The sequence below is a fragment of the Triticum dicoccoides genome, chromosome 4A (assembly GCF_002162155.2).
Source record: "Triticum dicoccoides isolate Atlit2015 ecotype Zavitan chromosome 4A, WEW_v2.0, whole genome shotgun sequence".
Classification (NCBI taxonomy): domain Eukaryota; kingdom Viridiplantae; phylum Streptophyta; class Magnoliopsida; order Poales; family Poaceae; genus Triticum; species Triticum dicoccoides.
This window is the reverse complement of record NC_041386.1, coordinates 580,008,347-580,021,501: the sequence shown is the minus strand read 5'-3', so window position 1 is coordinate 580,021,501 and position 13,155 is coordinate 580,008,347. Positions and strand designations below refer to the sequence as shown.

The window sequence follows — 13,155 nt, the reverse complement described above, 5'->3', positions numbered from 1 at the left end:
CTGCTTTTCTTTTCATCTGCAGTCGCGAGGAAGAGTAGGAAGATCGGGCAGAGAGGGTTTTACATACCTCTTCCACACTGACAAGTCTTTGCTTTTCAGGATTGCCATGGCGAGCTGCTGCTGTAATGCTTTCATTTTCTGTTGTTTTGTCACTTTGTTAAACTTTGTTCTCTTATTCTGATGCTATGGTTTGTGATGGCTGGATGAGATTTGTGGTGAAAAGTCTCCTTTATTTTGTTTACCTACAGATCTTGAATGCACGATTGATAATTTTGCTTGATAGGTTAGAAATCTAAATAATAGACATTTTAAAGGACGTAGTTGGTAAACATGGAAAGCCAAAAAAAAATATAGCTTACTTACAGTGTTGTTTGATCCATCGCTCTGCGGCAGGCTCACTGATGGACTTGAAGTATGCCTAATCTTGGACTGCATTTATTGCCTGTTGTTGGTCTGCTTCTTTTATTCTATATTTAGGGGGTTCTAAGCTATTGAATTAGGAAGCATATAGTTTATCCATTTGAGACCCGCTTCAGTCTGTTGGCTACTGCAGGGAGCTTTGGATGGTGGTCTTGGTATTGCACACAGTGACAAGAGATTTGCTGGCTTCAAGAAGGATAAGAAGCAGCCGGGCGCTGAGATTCACCGCAAATACATCTATGAAGGTCATGTTGCTGACTACATGAAGGTGAGTTGGATCCATTGCCCTCGTGGTATTATAATGCCATTTCTTCATTCCCTAGGGCTGTCGTTGTTGTATACATGAATTCTTTCTGGAAGATATATCTGGGCCCGATTCACCCATATAAAGTATCCTAAAGCAAGTGTACTTTCTTCTTATTTCTGAAGCAGCTTACTGAATCTCGTTTTAACTTCTGCCCTACCCATATTTCAGTCAATAGCTGATGAGGAACCTAAGAAGTACCAATCTCACTTCAGTGAGTACATCTGGAAGAATATTGCGGCCGATGACATGGAAGCACTGTACAATAAGGTTCATGCTGCCATTTGTGCTTATCCTACCATGGCAAGATCAACTAAGGAACCTCCAAAGACGCACAAGAATTGGATATATCTTGCTGTTTATTAAAGTCAAACAACTGATAATTTAGTTTATCAATATATAGTAATGGGTATAAATGTTTCCTCATACTCATGTAGTCCGTTCATTCCTAAACTATATGTTCTTCTTTTGTTAAAGCCTTAAAATATTAAGATGTTACGGTAAATAAATTCCTTCAGAATCAATAATAGAAAAGTTTTGCTATGCAATAAGATACAGTTGTATGCAAAAAATAATCTTGTATTATATAGTTATATATCAAAACTATGGATTTTCTATGCACTTCCTGCGATCATTAATGTTCATTGTCTTTGTTCGGATTTTGTTGGGCACCTGCGGCAAGCGGTGTCAGACACGACGGACGCTGCCAGGTCCGCGTCAACATCGTGCTCACAGAGCCTGGCCGCTGCGTCGTGTTCTCCATTTTGCAGTACATGGTGAACTACACGGCAAAGTTCAGCTGAAGTTCCTCTATTTTCTTCCTACTAAGAGCCCTGACGATTTGTACTACTTGGCTGCAAATTTGTGCCGTTTGCATCACCATACGGATAGTGGTAAGAATGCAGCAGCAAATCCAATAGTAGGTAATCGTGACAGTATTTCACCACCAGTAATCTTGCTGTCTTTTATGGTTGCAGGTTTGTTCTTCTGGCATTATTCATGGTTCTCATCATAGCCATACTGAATGATGCAGGTGGCATACCTGAATTTATCATATGAATTATGACTTTATGAGCTTGCTTGGCTACTGACCTGCTGTTTTGGAAGGGCGTCCTTTTACCAGAGCTATGGATTTTATTATGCTCCATTTCCTTCAGGTCTTTTATCGCTCCATCCTTGAATTATCTGAGTCCATTGGGGTTGCTCATGAATTACAGAATTTGGGCTTACAGTAAGATGAACTTCCTTGAGAATCAATAATAGAAAAGTTTTGGTTAAGAGCAATTTCCAACGCGTCGTCAATTTTGTTTTTCTGATGTTTGGGTCTTGGCCTGTATGCTTTGTTTGCCTATATGCTCTGTTTGGAACCTTTTATTCTCCTTTTGTCTTGGTCTGAATTCATGGATAAATTGCCTCCTTTTTTACTTGCTTGGGCTTGCGATTGGGCTTGGAAGAACTTTATCCTGTACTTGGTTACTTCGTTTGTATGACACCTATGGTTTACCTCATTGTGCTTCCAGTTCATTTGCCTTTGTTGGTGGCTGGGGGCAAATATTTAGTTTGAATTATAGTTGATTGTCTTTGGATGTTGCTAATTTTGTATGAGCTGCAGGTGACATGTTCTTTCTATTTTTTATAGAGAAATATTTTCTTTCTACTACCTCTAACCCAAAATAAGTGTCGCAGTTTTGAGCCCGGGTTCGTTCAAAACTGCCACACTTATTTTGGATCGGAGGGAGTAATATTTAGTTTTCTCCAATATTAATGATGCTTTCACTCTTTTGTCAGATTAACAATTTTCATTGACCTTTTGTTGCACCTTTGATTGTAATCAGCATCGAATGGTTGTCTGGCTATGCTTTGCATTATTATAGATCGTATATGCTGCTGCTACTTAATTATACTTCTATGTGATCATGCAAGTATTCATTTTTAATGGTCACCGGTGATGGAAAAGCGCCGACTGATATGAAGCTAAGAGGAAGAAAAATAAGAGGCAATTGAACATGCTTCCCTCGGCAGAAATAATTTAAAGGCCTAAGTAGGAAACTGGATTAGGTTGACTAATCTTACCTGGCTAGCTTAGCTCATGTTGAGTGTTATTTCTGATTATTACTTATCCCAGGAACCAAATAGAAATCACTTCTTATGGAAATTTATACCTAGGTCTTGTGTGGTGTACACCAACTTCAGTGGCCCAAAATTATATTTTTGATTCAAATTATGGACACCATTTTGGAGTGGCCTGATTCACAAGGGGTGCAGTTTCATAGTAAGACGGAGAACATGATGTTTCCGTATAACTACAAAATCTGTACAAGCTATAGTGGTGGCCTGCTTTTTTGTCATACATAGTTGAATACGCTGCTTGCGTGGTGCAAACTGGAAACTTGCAGGTTACTGGAGCATTCATTCAGTCATAATGATTCACTCATATTCAGTTAGTTTACAAATCTAGAGATCATAATTTCTGTCTAAAAACTATACTTCTATTTTTTATTTACAGGGCCTGGTCACAGATGGCATTTTTTCTGGGTTGTGGTGAAATATTTTTGTTTTTTTTGGAAAACATGTGCTCTAACTCAAGTGAGAGTGTAAACAAGTATTTCAACTCAACTCCAGGCAATAGTTGCCATTTAGTTTAGTTCAAGTTTAATTTTGGGTGCCATTCAGTTTAGGTCAATTCTGGGCAATAATTGTCATTTAGTTCAGCTCAACTCAACTCTAGGCAATAGTTGCCATTTAGTTCAGTTCAAGTTCAGTCTTGTGTGCCATTTAGTTAAGTGTTAGGAGCAACAAGTGGAATTCAGTTCAGTTTTGTTCAGCTTTGTTCATAATTCTGCATATGTTGTTCTTCTGTTCAATTCTGCAAATGCTCAAAGCTTACCAGAACACTTATTTAGTCATAACGTTCAAGCAAACAGTGGAACATTTTGCCATTAAAATATGTTCAACCCTACACTTATACAAGTAGCAACTGGAATTCTTATTCAATCAGAACTACAATATTTTGTTATCTTAATCTTTCTCTCCATATTCACTTAACATGAGTGACTCAGTTGAACGCTTCATGCACAAACCACAGGGCGCGTTGACCCACCGTGGATGTTGGTCGCTGCATGCCTGCGCTGTTCTTTGCTCGGCTGGGTGGAGCGCTTGTGTTGCCAGCCTACAATTGGCGTCGGGACTTTCGTTCGGTTCTGCTCGGCGGCGGTGATTTCCTTCGGTTCTGCTGGGCCCTTCTATCTAGCGGCCCCTAGAAGGGAGCGCGGGTGACGCGCTGCAGTCTAGCCTCCACCGCCGCCACCGCCTGTACTCGCCGTCTCGTCTGCTGCTGAAGCCCCCAAACAGCTCACCTCGTGGCAGCAAGGTACGCCTTCAACTCATTCCTCCCCTATTTCTTCCCCCAACGCAACTTTCTGCCGTTAGTTGCTCCCGGCAGCAAGGAAGCTTGAGCAGGTAACATCGCGCCCACCTCATTCAGATTTGATTTTTGCAGTAGTACAAAATTCATACCTGCCGCATCACCAATATGAGTACTCCAGGAAAATGTGAGTGGGAAACAGATTATGTGCTTCTAAAGTTAATGTCATGTAGATAAAGTTTGTCCTTTGTAGAATCACATGCAAATTTAGTACATTGATCTGCAATGGGAAATGCACAAGCTTCTCATTCCAAATCAGCATTATTTTGAGTTATTACAAGGTTAGGAATCAGATTATGTACTGATAATCATTTTATTTCAAGCTAAATTGTAATTGTTAGATGGTCATGTCTATTAATTTCCTATAGACGACCCTTCTTGAGTTTCCTATGGATTTATTACGGTTTCAAAATGGTCAAGCATTCAAGCTAGCAGCAGCAAAAATTTGTCGCAACTATTAAGCTACAAAATTTAGCAATGCATGCTATATGTAGCAATTTGGCCCCAAAAACCTGAACACCATACCACAGAAATTAGAAGACTTAGCAAAGCATGCATTCATGTGACCAAGCATCATTTTGCAGTTACAATACACATAGATTGAGTAATATATCCTTGCTTTTTCAGGAGTCAGTCAAAATATGCAAGTATGTGCACCCAGTTTGTTCAAGCCCCTTGCTCAGAAGTTGGTCTGGAGATGCAAGAATTGAAATTTGCGTATATATAACTGCATTTTTACGCAGAATTGAAATTTCACAGAAACTACACTAAACTGCATTGATATTATTGAAAAATGTTAATTAAATGTTAAATGGATAACTTTGTGATAATCTACACCATATCTTTATGGACTAGGACCAATCAAAACAACATGCAGGAATTGTTCATCCTCATGGAACCAAAAAACCATCCATCCACTTTCATTGCAAGTCAACACTGTACTGAGCTTTCCCTGTCCATAAACTTCCGAAACAGAATGCCAGATTGTTAAATACTGACCAAGATAATGATATTTAGAAACAAATTACCTCACCCTCACCTCTTTCTGATTCGTTTTTTGCTGCTGAACTATTGCTGTCGGCTGTCGGAGTGCCTTTGCTGCTTTGGGTTCTTGCTTAACTTCCGCCTGCTGTGGATGCCGCTTTGTGCTTGGGTCTTTCCTTGTTGCTGCTGGTGTCGCCGTCTTATTGCTGGCCAGGGGCATGATATCTTGAGCAGCAGCCAATCCTCCACGGGTGAAGTGAAGATTTATGTTTGTTACAATTTCCAATATTAGCATAGTATGTATTTGCATGTTGCAAAGATCTCGGTATGAGGAGATTTAGATTCATTCAACTCAACCATTGACAGGCAGGGAGACAACAAAGGGGGCAGTATAATTGCATCCCATCATTATTTTTCTCTTTATTAGATGGCATATTGTTATTTGTTTTATATATACTTAACGTCCCCATATGGCTGTTGTATTACCATGTATCCGTGTTTCTTAGTTCTTAATCATCCTAAGTTTTAGCAGATTAATTAATCATTTACTTTTCTCAATTTTATTGTTTTGGAAATTTTGTTCCTCTACCATTTATCAAGTACGGTTTGCGAGAGGTGGTTGCTACTCCTACGTTCTAGATTAGCCTTGGCAGTTCAGAGTCTGGTATTGAACGTGTTACAATGTATTGTCATAATGTAATAATGTTTTGGTATTGAGAGCTAGCATCCCATGTACTAGTATCTGTTTTGTATTGTTTTGCCGGCATCTATATGTAATACAAAAGGTAGTTCTCGTTCAGCATTTAAATGATCTGGTGTCGTTCTATTGCATGGCATTTGAATTGCCCAATGCTTGGTTGTGAGAGATGATATCTAGAGGCTGTTTGGATGACGCCCCAGGACGCCCTGCCAATTCGTGGGCAAAGCCAAAATTTTGGCGCAGCTTTCAGCCGCCCGCGACCCTGCCAACTTTGGCGAGAAAATGAACTGGGGAAGCCCCCCACGGCCTGGGCGAGCCAATTATTTGGTGGCCATCCAAAGGAGCGCCAGCACTTGGTCAACTACCAAATTTTTGGCTTGGCAGCTCCAGGCTCCAATCCAAACAGCCCCCTATCTCAGAAAGGAGAAAGGGGCACGGCTGGTCAAATGTTTTGTGCCTAGGACTGATATGAACTTTTCTTCCACAACTAGACAATTATCCAATCTATTTCAATTGTCTGAATGTTAACTCGAGGTAAGAGCAAGTGCTACGACAATTCCCAGTACACATTTAAAACTAGTTTGGCAACAAAGTTTTTAGAAAACCGTGGTAATTGAAAACCACAGTATTTCGATGTGTGGCCAAAGAATACTGCAGTTTCTTTAAACCATGGTTTCTCTCAGTTTTACTAAAACTACCAGGTGTTTGGGTGGTGTTCTTATACTACAGTTTTGACCGGATTATAAAGCAGGATGACAGATAAAACTAACTCAACTAACAAAAGGTGCTACATGACCGGACTAATTAGCGTATGCTAACAGCCGCCGTTTAGTAGTGTTGTATTCCCATCCACCGGTGCCATCTCAAATGTATATGCCGCCCGGCAGCGTTGCAACTTGCAATCACCAGAAGGACTTGGGACACCAATTAACAGAAGGCAATGTTAACCGACTCGCCTATTAATTAGGAGATAGAATAAGATTCGCTAACAAGATAATGGAAAGAGGCAAAATAGTAGTGATCGCATGCATCTGATTTTATCTCAACGTAGACAGGAACGTCAAGTGCGCCCTCTTCAATGACTTCTCTCGCTTCTGTTTAGAAAAAAGAGGTCTGGACCACTTTTTTAGATACTGCAAAATAACCACAGTTTTTGGCATACTGCAGTTTATGAAACTTCTGCTTTTGTTTTACCCAAACACCTCAACGTATGTAATACCAAAGTATTTTCAGAAACCACAGTATTTCCTGAAAACTGCAAAAATACTTTGTAAACAAACGCACCCTTATAAGCAGTATTTCGGTTAAAAAAGACTTGACGCAGTAGCAGTTTAATATTATTCAGACTTAGACACCGTAGCAGTTGCTTGTTCCACTCCACAACCTGCAAAGCAGCAAATCACACTCCCTCTTAACAACCGACGACGATGGACACCGGAGGCAGAAGAAGCAGCATAGTACACCATGCAGCAGAACCTGAATGAACCTGCAAAGCGCCAGGATCTGTGGTAACGCTGGAACTTGCCGCACGGCGCGGTGCGCAGCTCGACGCCGGCGGCGGCGGGCCACTTTCCCCACGTCCCTGGCGCGCATCTTGTCATGCGGTTCACTACGGTGCTCGCCATGGCGGATCGATGCTCTGAACGGCGATCGGTGCTCTGCATAACACATGACAGAATGGTGACCGCATGGCGGCTGTTTGCTTTTGTACTGGCGTTGAGCGGTGTTTGCACCAAAGAAGGGGAGAAACCAAGCCATGGTGGCAGGCGTTTGTTCCCCGGCAGAGGCACGTGTCATGGTGCACACACGTGTACACACCCACAATCGATGCCACGACAGAACACCAGGTTCCAGATAGACGTTGATCAAAGTTACACGACGCCAAGGTTCCAGATAGCCAAACTGGAACTCACGATCGACTTCACATCATGTACAGATAGGACTGACTACCAACTAGTTAAGAGAATTCAACAGGGCTGGCCAATTTCATCGGAGAACTCACCATACCTCCGAATTTGCTCAGCTAATCTGCACTACATCACCCCTTGAAATCCACAACCTAGTAAGATGCTTCTGTCAAATTCAGTGCCAACCTTCACAATATATCCATGGAAGCGGACAAGGAGTTGGGGTTGCTGATGCTAGGGTGATGTGAAATGCAGCTGCTGTCGTGCTCACCCTGCTTTCCCTTCCAAGTTATGACAAAACACAAAACAACATCTGAGTGTGCCACAAACTCACAGTATCAAATTCATTTACACAAAATCAACTCTAATAAGTCTCAAACACATAACAAGCAGCCAGGTGGTTTGAAACAACATAATAAGCAAATCAGGTTAGAAACAGTACAAGGGTATAGACAGCAACAGTTCCATCATCAGAACGTAACTTAGAAACAGGGCACAAAGCTTGTGGGTGTTACAAAATGCTTATCACATTTGATTATGTAGCGTTATTGTATTGCTTAATTTGCTTGGTGCATTTTAAGAGATACTCCCTCTGTAAATCTCTTATATTTCTTTACAGAGGGAGCTTTCAGTGGCATGCCATCCCTGAGGGCTGCATCATTCTGGCTATATCGGAGCAGCCCCTCTGGCATATTTCACTAACTACCCAAGACACCACAGTCCACACACATCTGATATCCCTTCCTATACGCTAGGCATTTGATGATTGGGTCCTCCATAATGATCCACAGCAGAACACACATCCTCAGCAACATGCCCAGAATTTGATTATTGGATGCCTACGCGTGAAAAGGTACTATATTTAGAGCACTAGAATGGGAAGGCAGATTAAATTCAAATGAGCTTACAAACCTACAAATGTTCAGCACCTTTAAAACAAGCATGCTCCCACCGGAACATCTGAGTAAGCATATTCTAGATTACAATAATAATTGACAATAGTTAAAATCAAAAAGAATGGTTTTAAGACATTTTAGCTGAAACTGTTAACAAATGGATCAACTGAAACACTGATATTATGCCTATGCCACCGCAAACGTCATTTTTTATGCCACTGTGCACACTGCAAATGTCCTCTTCAATACCATTAGCATGACCATCTGTTGTTCGTTTCCTATGTTAAGAGATATATACTCCGTTACAAAATACTTGAATTTCTAGGTTTATAAGTCAAACTTCTTTATGTTTGACCAAGTCTACAGAAAAATATACCAACACCCACAATGCCAAATTAGTTTCAATTAATTAATCATAAATATAACTTCATACTATATATATTTGATTTTGTGGATATCAATAATTTTTCCTATAAACTTGGTCAAACTTGAGGAAGTTTGACTTAGAGAAACCTAGTACTTCAAATATTTTGGAAGAGAAGCAGTATTCCACATGAGTTATTTAAGACTACCAAGACAACTACTGCTCACTCAAAATGGCCTTGAAATCATTAAAAATCATCATGTCTCATGGGGCGTGCGGGTGCAAGGTGAAGCCCACACAATGTGGTGATAATGTGAGACAGAAAGGGACTGGGGGGGTTCAGGGTTTCCAGCTGGGGGTCCCATGGTGTGGAAGGACTATAGTTGAAAAATAGGATATATCTTAAAAATGCCATCATTTCTTCACTGAAGATAAGAAAACTTGCAAATATTAGCAAGTATACCTTTTGTTTAACAGGCAACAGTGGGTGTGCAATTTCTAAATCAAAAGTATATGGCCACATCACCGATCATTGGTACAAGCCCACAAACACCTAGGATCTGATCTTCCACAAAACATATCTGGGATTTTACATCATAAACACACAACAGATTAGGTTATCTAGCACAATTTCTTTGGTTTCAGCAGTATGCACTGATTGTACAGGACTAGCACAGAAATGGCCAAATGGGTCAATTGCTCATAACCCAAAACTCAATCAGATGGAACTTCCAATTCTCTCTGAAAATTCATTACTCTTACGAGATATTACCCTCATGCACATTGTGACACATATTTTATCAACGTGGCAATCAACAAACACAAAACACAGAGCAGAGCACGATCAACTATCTTAACTGCTCTCATATGACTACATATAAACACTTAACTCTAGCTATGCTCTCTCAAAAAATTCAATCCATAGAAACAACAAAGAATGACTATAAGTAATGGACTATATTTCTACCATAGCCATTGATCTAAGGCTAGTTATTCAACAGGCTTCAGCACCTGTGCACATTCATAATCATTGTCTAGAACTCAGAAGTTTAGCCAAACAAAAGCACTTTCTATCCATTCTTGAATGAAGTGTATAATAAAATTATAATGAGACCTAACACAATCGGAATGTTTTTTTGACATGGTAGCTCGGTCATTTCAAATCTCATTTTATTATCGCTTACTTAAAAAGAAATACATAGCTCTACAACTGAATACTGAAGTGCATAACAAAAAAGGAAAATAAGAAAGTTGGCACCTCTTGAGACTAATGTTGAAAGAACCACATAAATCTCCACAATGAAGATCAAGATTGAGCATTTGCCCTCTGCAAAAATGATAGAAAATGAATCTGGAGAAATTAACTGGCTGTACAAAAAATAAACTCAGCTTGTTTAACCTGCAAAAAACACTTCAAAAGCAGTCGATGTTTGGGCATGACAGTTGCATTATGGCACCCACAGTACAATAAGATACATAGGTCCAGTTCTGAATCATCACAGAAATATCCGAATATACTTAGGTTACAGAAAATAGAAAGGCTGGTTTGCAAACAGGAAAGGATAATGGTTCAATTGTTATCATGTTTGTACCTCATAAGTACTAAATCTCGACACAGTAGAAGGTGGCCCTGAATTGTACCCAAGAAGGATCTCCGCCTCTTCTGCAGCAGATTGCTTCAGTGAGATGCATAGACGGTGTCATTTCTTCTTGGAGGTCTATCAGGAACCGATCCTGGCTTAAACTTCGACGCCTCATGCCTAGCAAGTTCTGGAGGGACGGGACTATTGCTCTGAGTAAGCATCTGTTTCAGATCGAAGAAAATATCAGTGTTATCCAGAGTCAAGAATGAAGTTGCAAGTCCCTTCTTTCCTGCACGCCCTGTTCTTCCGATGCGATGTGTGTATGTATCAACTGAACTAGGCATCTCATAGTTAATAACATGAGCGACATCAGGAATATCAATACCACGCCCTGCAACATCAGTCGCTACAAGAACATTGAACCTGCGGTTCCTAAATCCATCAAGGCTGATCTCCCTCTGATCTTGTGACTTCCCTCCATGCAGTGCTGTGACGCGGAAACCTGCCTTGTCCAGATCCTTAGCACGGTTGTCTGCTGACTTCTTTGTGTTGCAGAACACAATGGCCGTCTTGTCCCCAAGATCTGTGAGTATCTTCTGGAGTCGTGACATCTTCTCTGACTCCTTCACCATGATCACATTTTGAGTTATCAGATCTGTGGCCTTGCCAGCTGTACCAATTGTGACGACAACTGGGTTCCGGAGGTACTTCCTAGCAAGGCGCTCAACAGCAGGTGGCATGGTGGCACTGAACATATAAGTTGTCCTGTAAATCCTCTTCTCATCCAGTTCCTCTTCCTCATTCTCAGGTTTCAGGTTACTTGACGGCATGGCATCAAGGACACCAACAACCTGTGGCTCAAATCCCATATCAATCATCCTATCAGCCTCGTCAAGTACAACATAGTTGCACTGGTTGAGCACAGCATACCTTCTCTCCAGACAATCAAGAAGCCGACCAGGCGTTGCAATCACAACTTCACAGCCCTGTCTGATCTTGAAACCTTGCTCCTCAATCGACTGACCACCAACAATGGAAACGACTTTAATGCCTAGATAGGTTGCAAACTTCACCGTCTCTTCCTCAATCTGTTGAGCAAGCTCACGAGTAGGTGCCATGACAACAGCATAAGGACCCTCGGCCTCATTGTCCTCGCTTATAGGCGGCAGGCGAGTAATGTATGACAGCATAGGAAGCACAAAAGCGGCAGTCTTGCCCGAACCTGTCTCTGCAATACCAATGACATCACGCTGCTGGAGACCAAGTGGAATGGCAGCCATCTGGATCGGTGACGGTTTCTTGTACCCAACCTTCTCAATAGCACGAAGCAGCTCAGTCCCAAGCTTGCTCTCAGGCCAGTTGCGCATCGGCCGGGGTATGCGAGACCCCTTGTAGGAGATATTGAAGTCCTCCCGGAAAATACGCCAATCCCGCTCCGTCATCTCCTCGATGCCCTTCTCAGACCAGTGCCTGTCCACCCGCATGTCGAAGGCATCATACATCTCAGCGGCGGCAGCCTTCTTCTTATCAGCCACATCATCCTCAGGCCGGTCCTCCACGCCGAACTTGCGGCGCTGCTCGGCACGGGTCTCCTTCTCAAACACGGCGGCCGCCTTCTTCTGCTCGCGCCGGTCAATGCCGGCGAGGAAGCCGCGGCCGTAGAGCAGGCGGGCCTCGTGCGGCGCCTGGTAGAGCATGTTCATGTCGCGGCTGGTGTCCTCGGTGTTCTCCCAGTCGAAGGAGAAGCGGAACTTCTCCGAGGGCTTGATGACCCGCTTCTTGGGCTTCTTGGACCCCAGGTACTGCTCCTTGATGGCCTCCAGCTCCTTCTCCCGCTCCCTCTCCGCCATCTTCTCCAGCCGGTCCTTCTCCCGGTCCTTGTCCCGCTCCCCGCGCTCCCTGTCCCGGTGCTCCCTGTCCCGGTCGCGGTCACGGTCCCGGTCCCGGCGGGAAGGCTCGTCGCGGTCGCGGTCGCGGTCGCGATCCCGATCTCGGTCCCGGCGGGAGTCGTCGTCGCGGCGGCGGTCCCGGTCCCGGTCCCTGTCCCTGTCCCCCCTGTCGCCCCTGTCCCGGTCGGAGGGGTCGCGGTGGGACGAGGAGGAGTCTCGGGGGGCGCCGGACGGGGGAGGCGGCGGAGGGGGCCGCGGGAGCGACTGGAGGATGTCGAGCGCGGAGCGGCGCTGGTCGGCGACGGCCGCCTGGCGGCGCTCGAGCGCGAGGCGCTGGCGCTCCTCCTTGGAGAGGAACACCGGCTTCGCCTCCATGGCGTCGAAGGAGCGCTTCATGGCGGCGGCGGCGGCGCGGCAGAGCGAGGAGATGCCGTGCCGATGCGTGCAGGCTGGGGGAGGGTTTGCCCACAGGTAGGGAAAAAAAGATCAGGTTGCATACGAGACTGACTGTTCCTCCAAAGAGAAAACCGACCTAGTGGAGCTTGGGCCGTAAGAGGAATTCGGGCCGGGCCGCATTAGATCGGAATCAGCCTGGAGCGTGGTGCTATTGGGCCAGCCCAATAACTAGGTACTTTGCCATTTTTTTTCTCTATATCCGAAAGAGGCTTCGGATTTATTGATCAA

General features: G+C 43.4%; 1 protein-coding gene and 1 long non-coding RNA gene across 5 annotated transcripts; one reads left to right on the top strand and one right to left on the bottom strand.

Annotated features, from left to right (window-relative positions):
- The first annotated feature begins 1,271 nt into the window (after positions 1-1,271).
- Positions 1,272-5,488, top strand: LOC119289191. Its single transcript, XR_005141451.1, has 4 exons — positions 1,272-1,617; positions 1,702-1,881; positions 3,810-4,094; positions 4,776-5,488. It is a non-coding gene; the product is annotated as an uncharacterized LOC119289191 (long non-coding RNA).
- A 2,215-nt stretch (positions 5,489-7,703) lies between these two features.
- On the bottom strand, positions 7,704-12,947 carry LOC119286916 (DEAD-box ATP-dependent RNA helicase 21-like). Of its 4 annotated transcripts, none has more exons than XM_037566386.1 (3): positions 10,592-12,947; positions 10,258-10,326; positions 7,704-8,020 (listed from the first exon to the last, which is right to left on the bottom strand). In XM_037566386.1, the coding sequence occupies exon 1, from the start codon at positions 12,865-12,867 to the stop codon at positions 10,678-10,680; it is 2,190 nt and encodes a 729-aa protein (XP_037422283.1). In that variant the 5' UTR covers positions 12,868-12,947; the 3' UTR covers positions 7,704-8,020; positions 10,258-10,326; positions 10,592-10,677. The 4 variants fall into 4 exon arrangements, with proteins under 4 accessions (XP_037422283.1, XP_037422279.1, XP_037422281.1 ...); XM_037566382.1 differs by lacking the exon at positions 7,704-8,020 and adding an exon at positions 10,399-10,487 and having other exon boundaries at positions 8,250-10,326; XM_037566384.1 differs by lacking the exon at positions 7,704-8,020 and adding an exon at positions 8,250-9,580.
- Between the last annotated feature and the right edge of the window lie 208 nt (positions 12,948-13,155).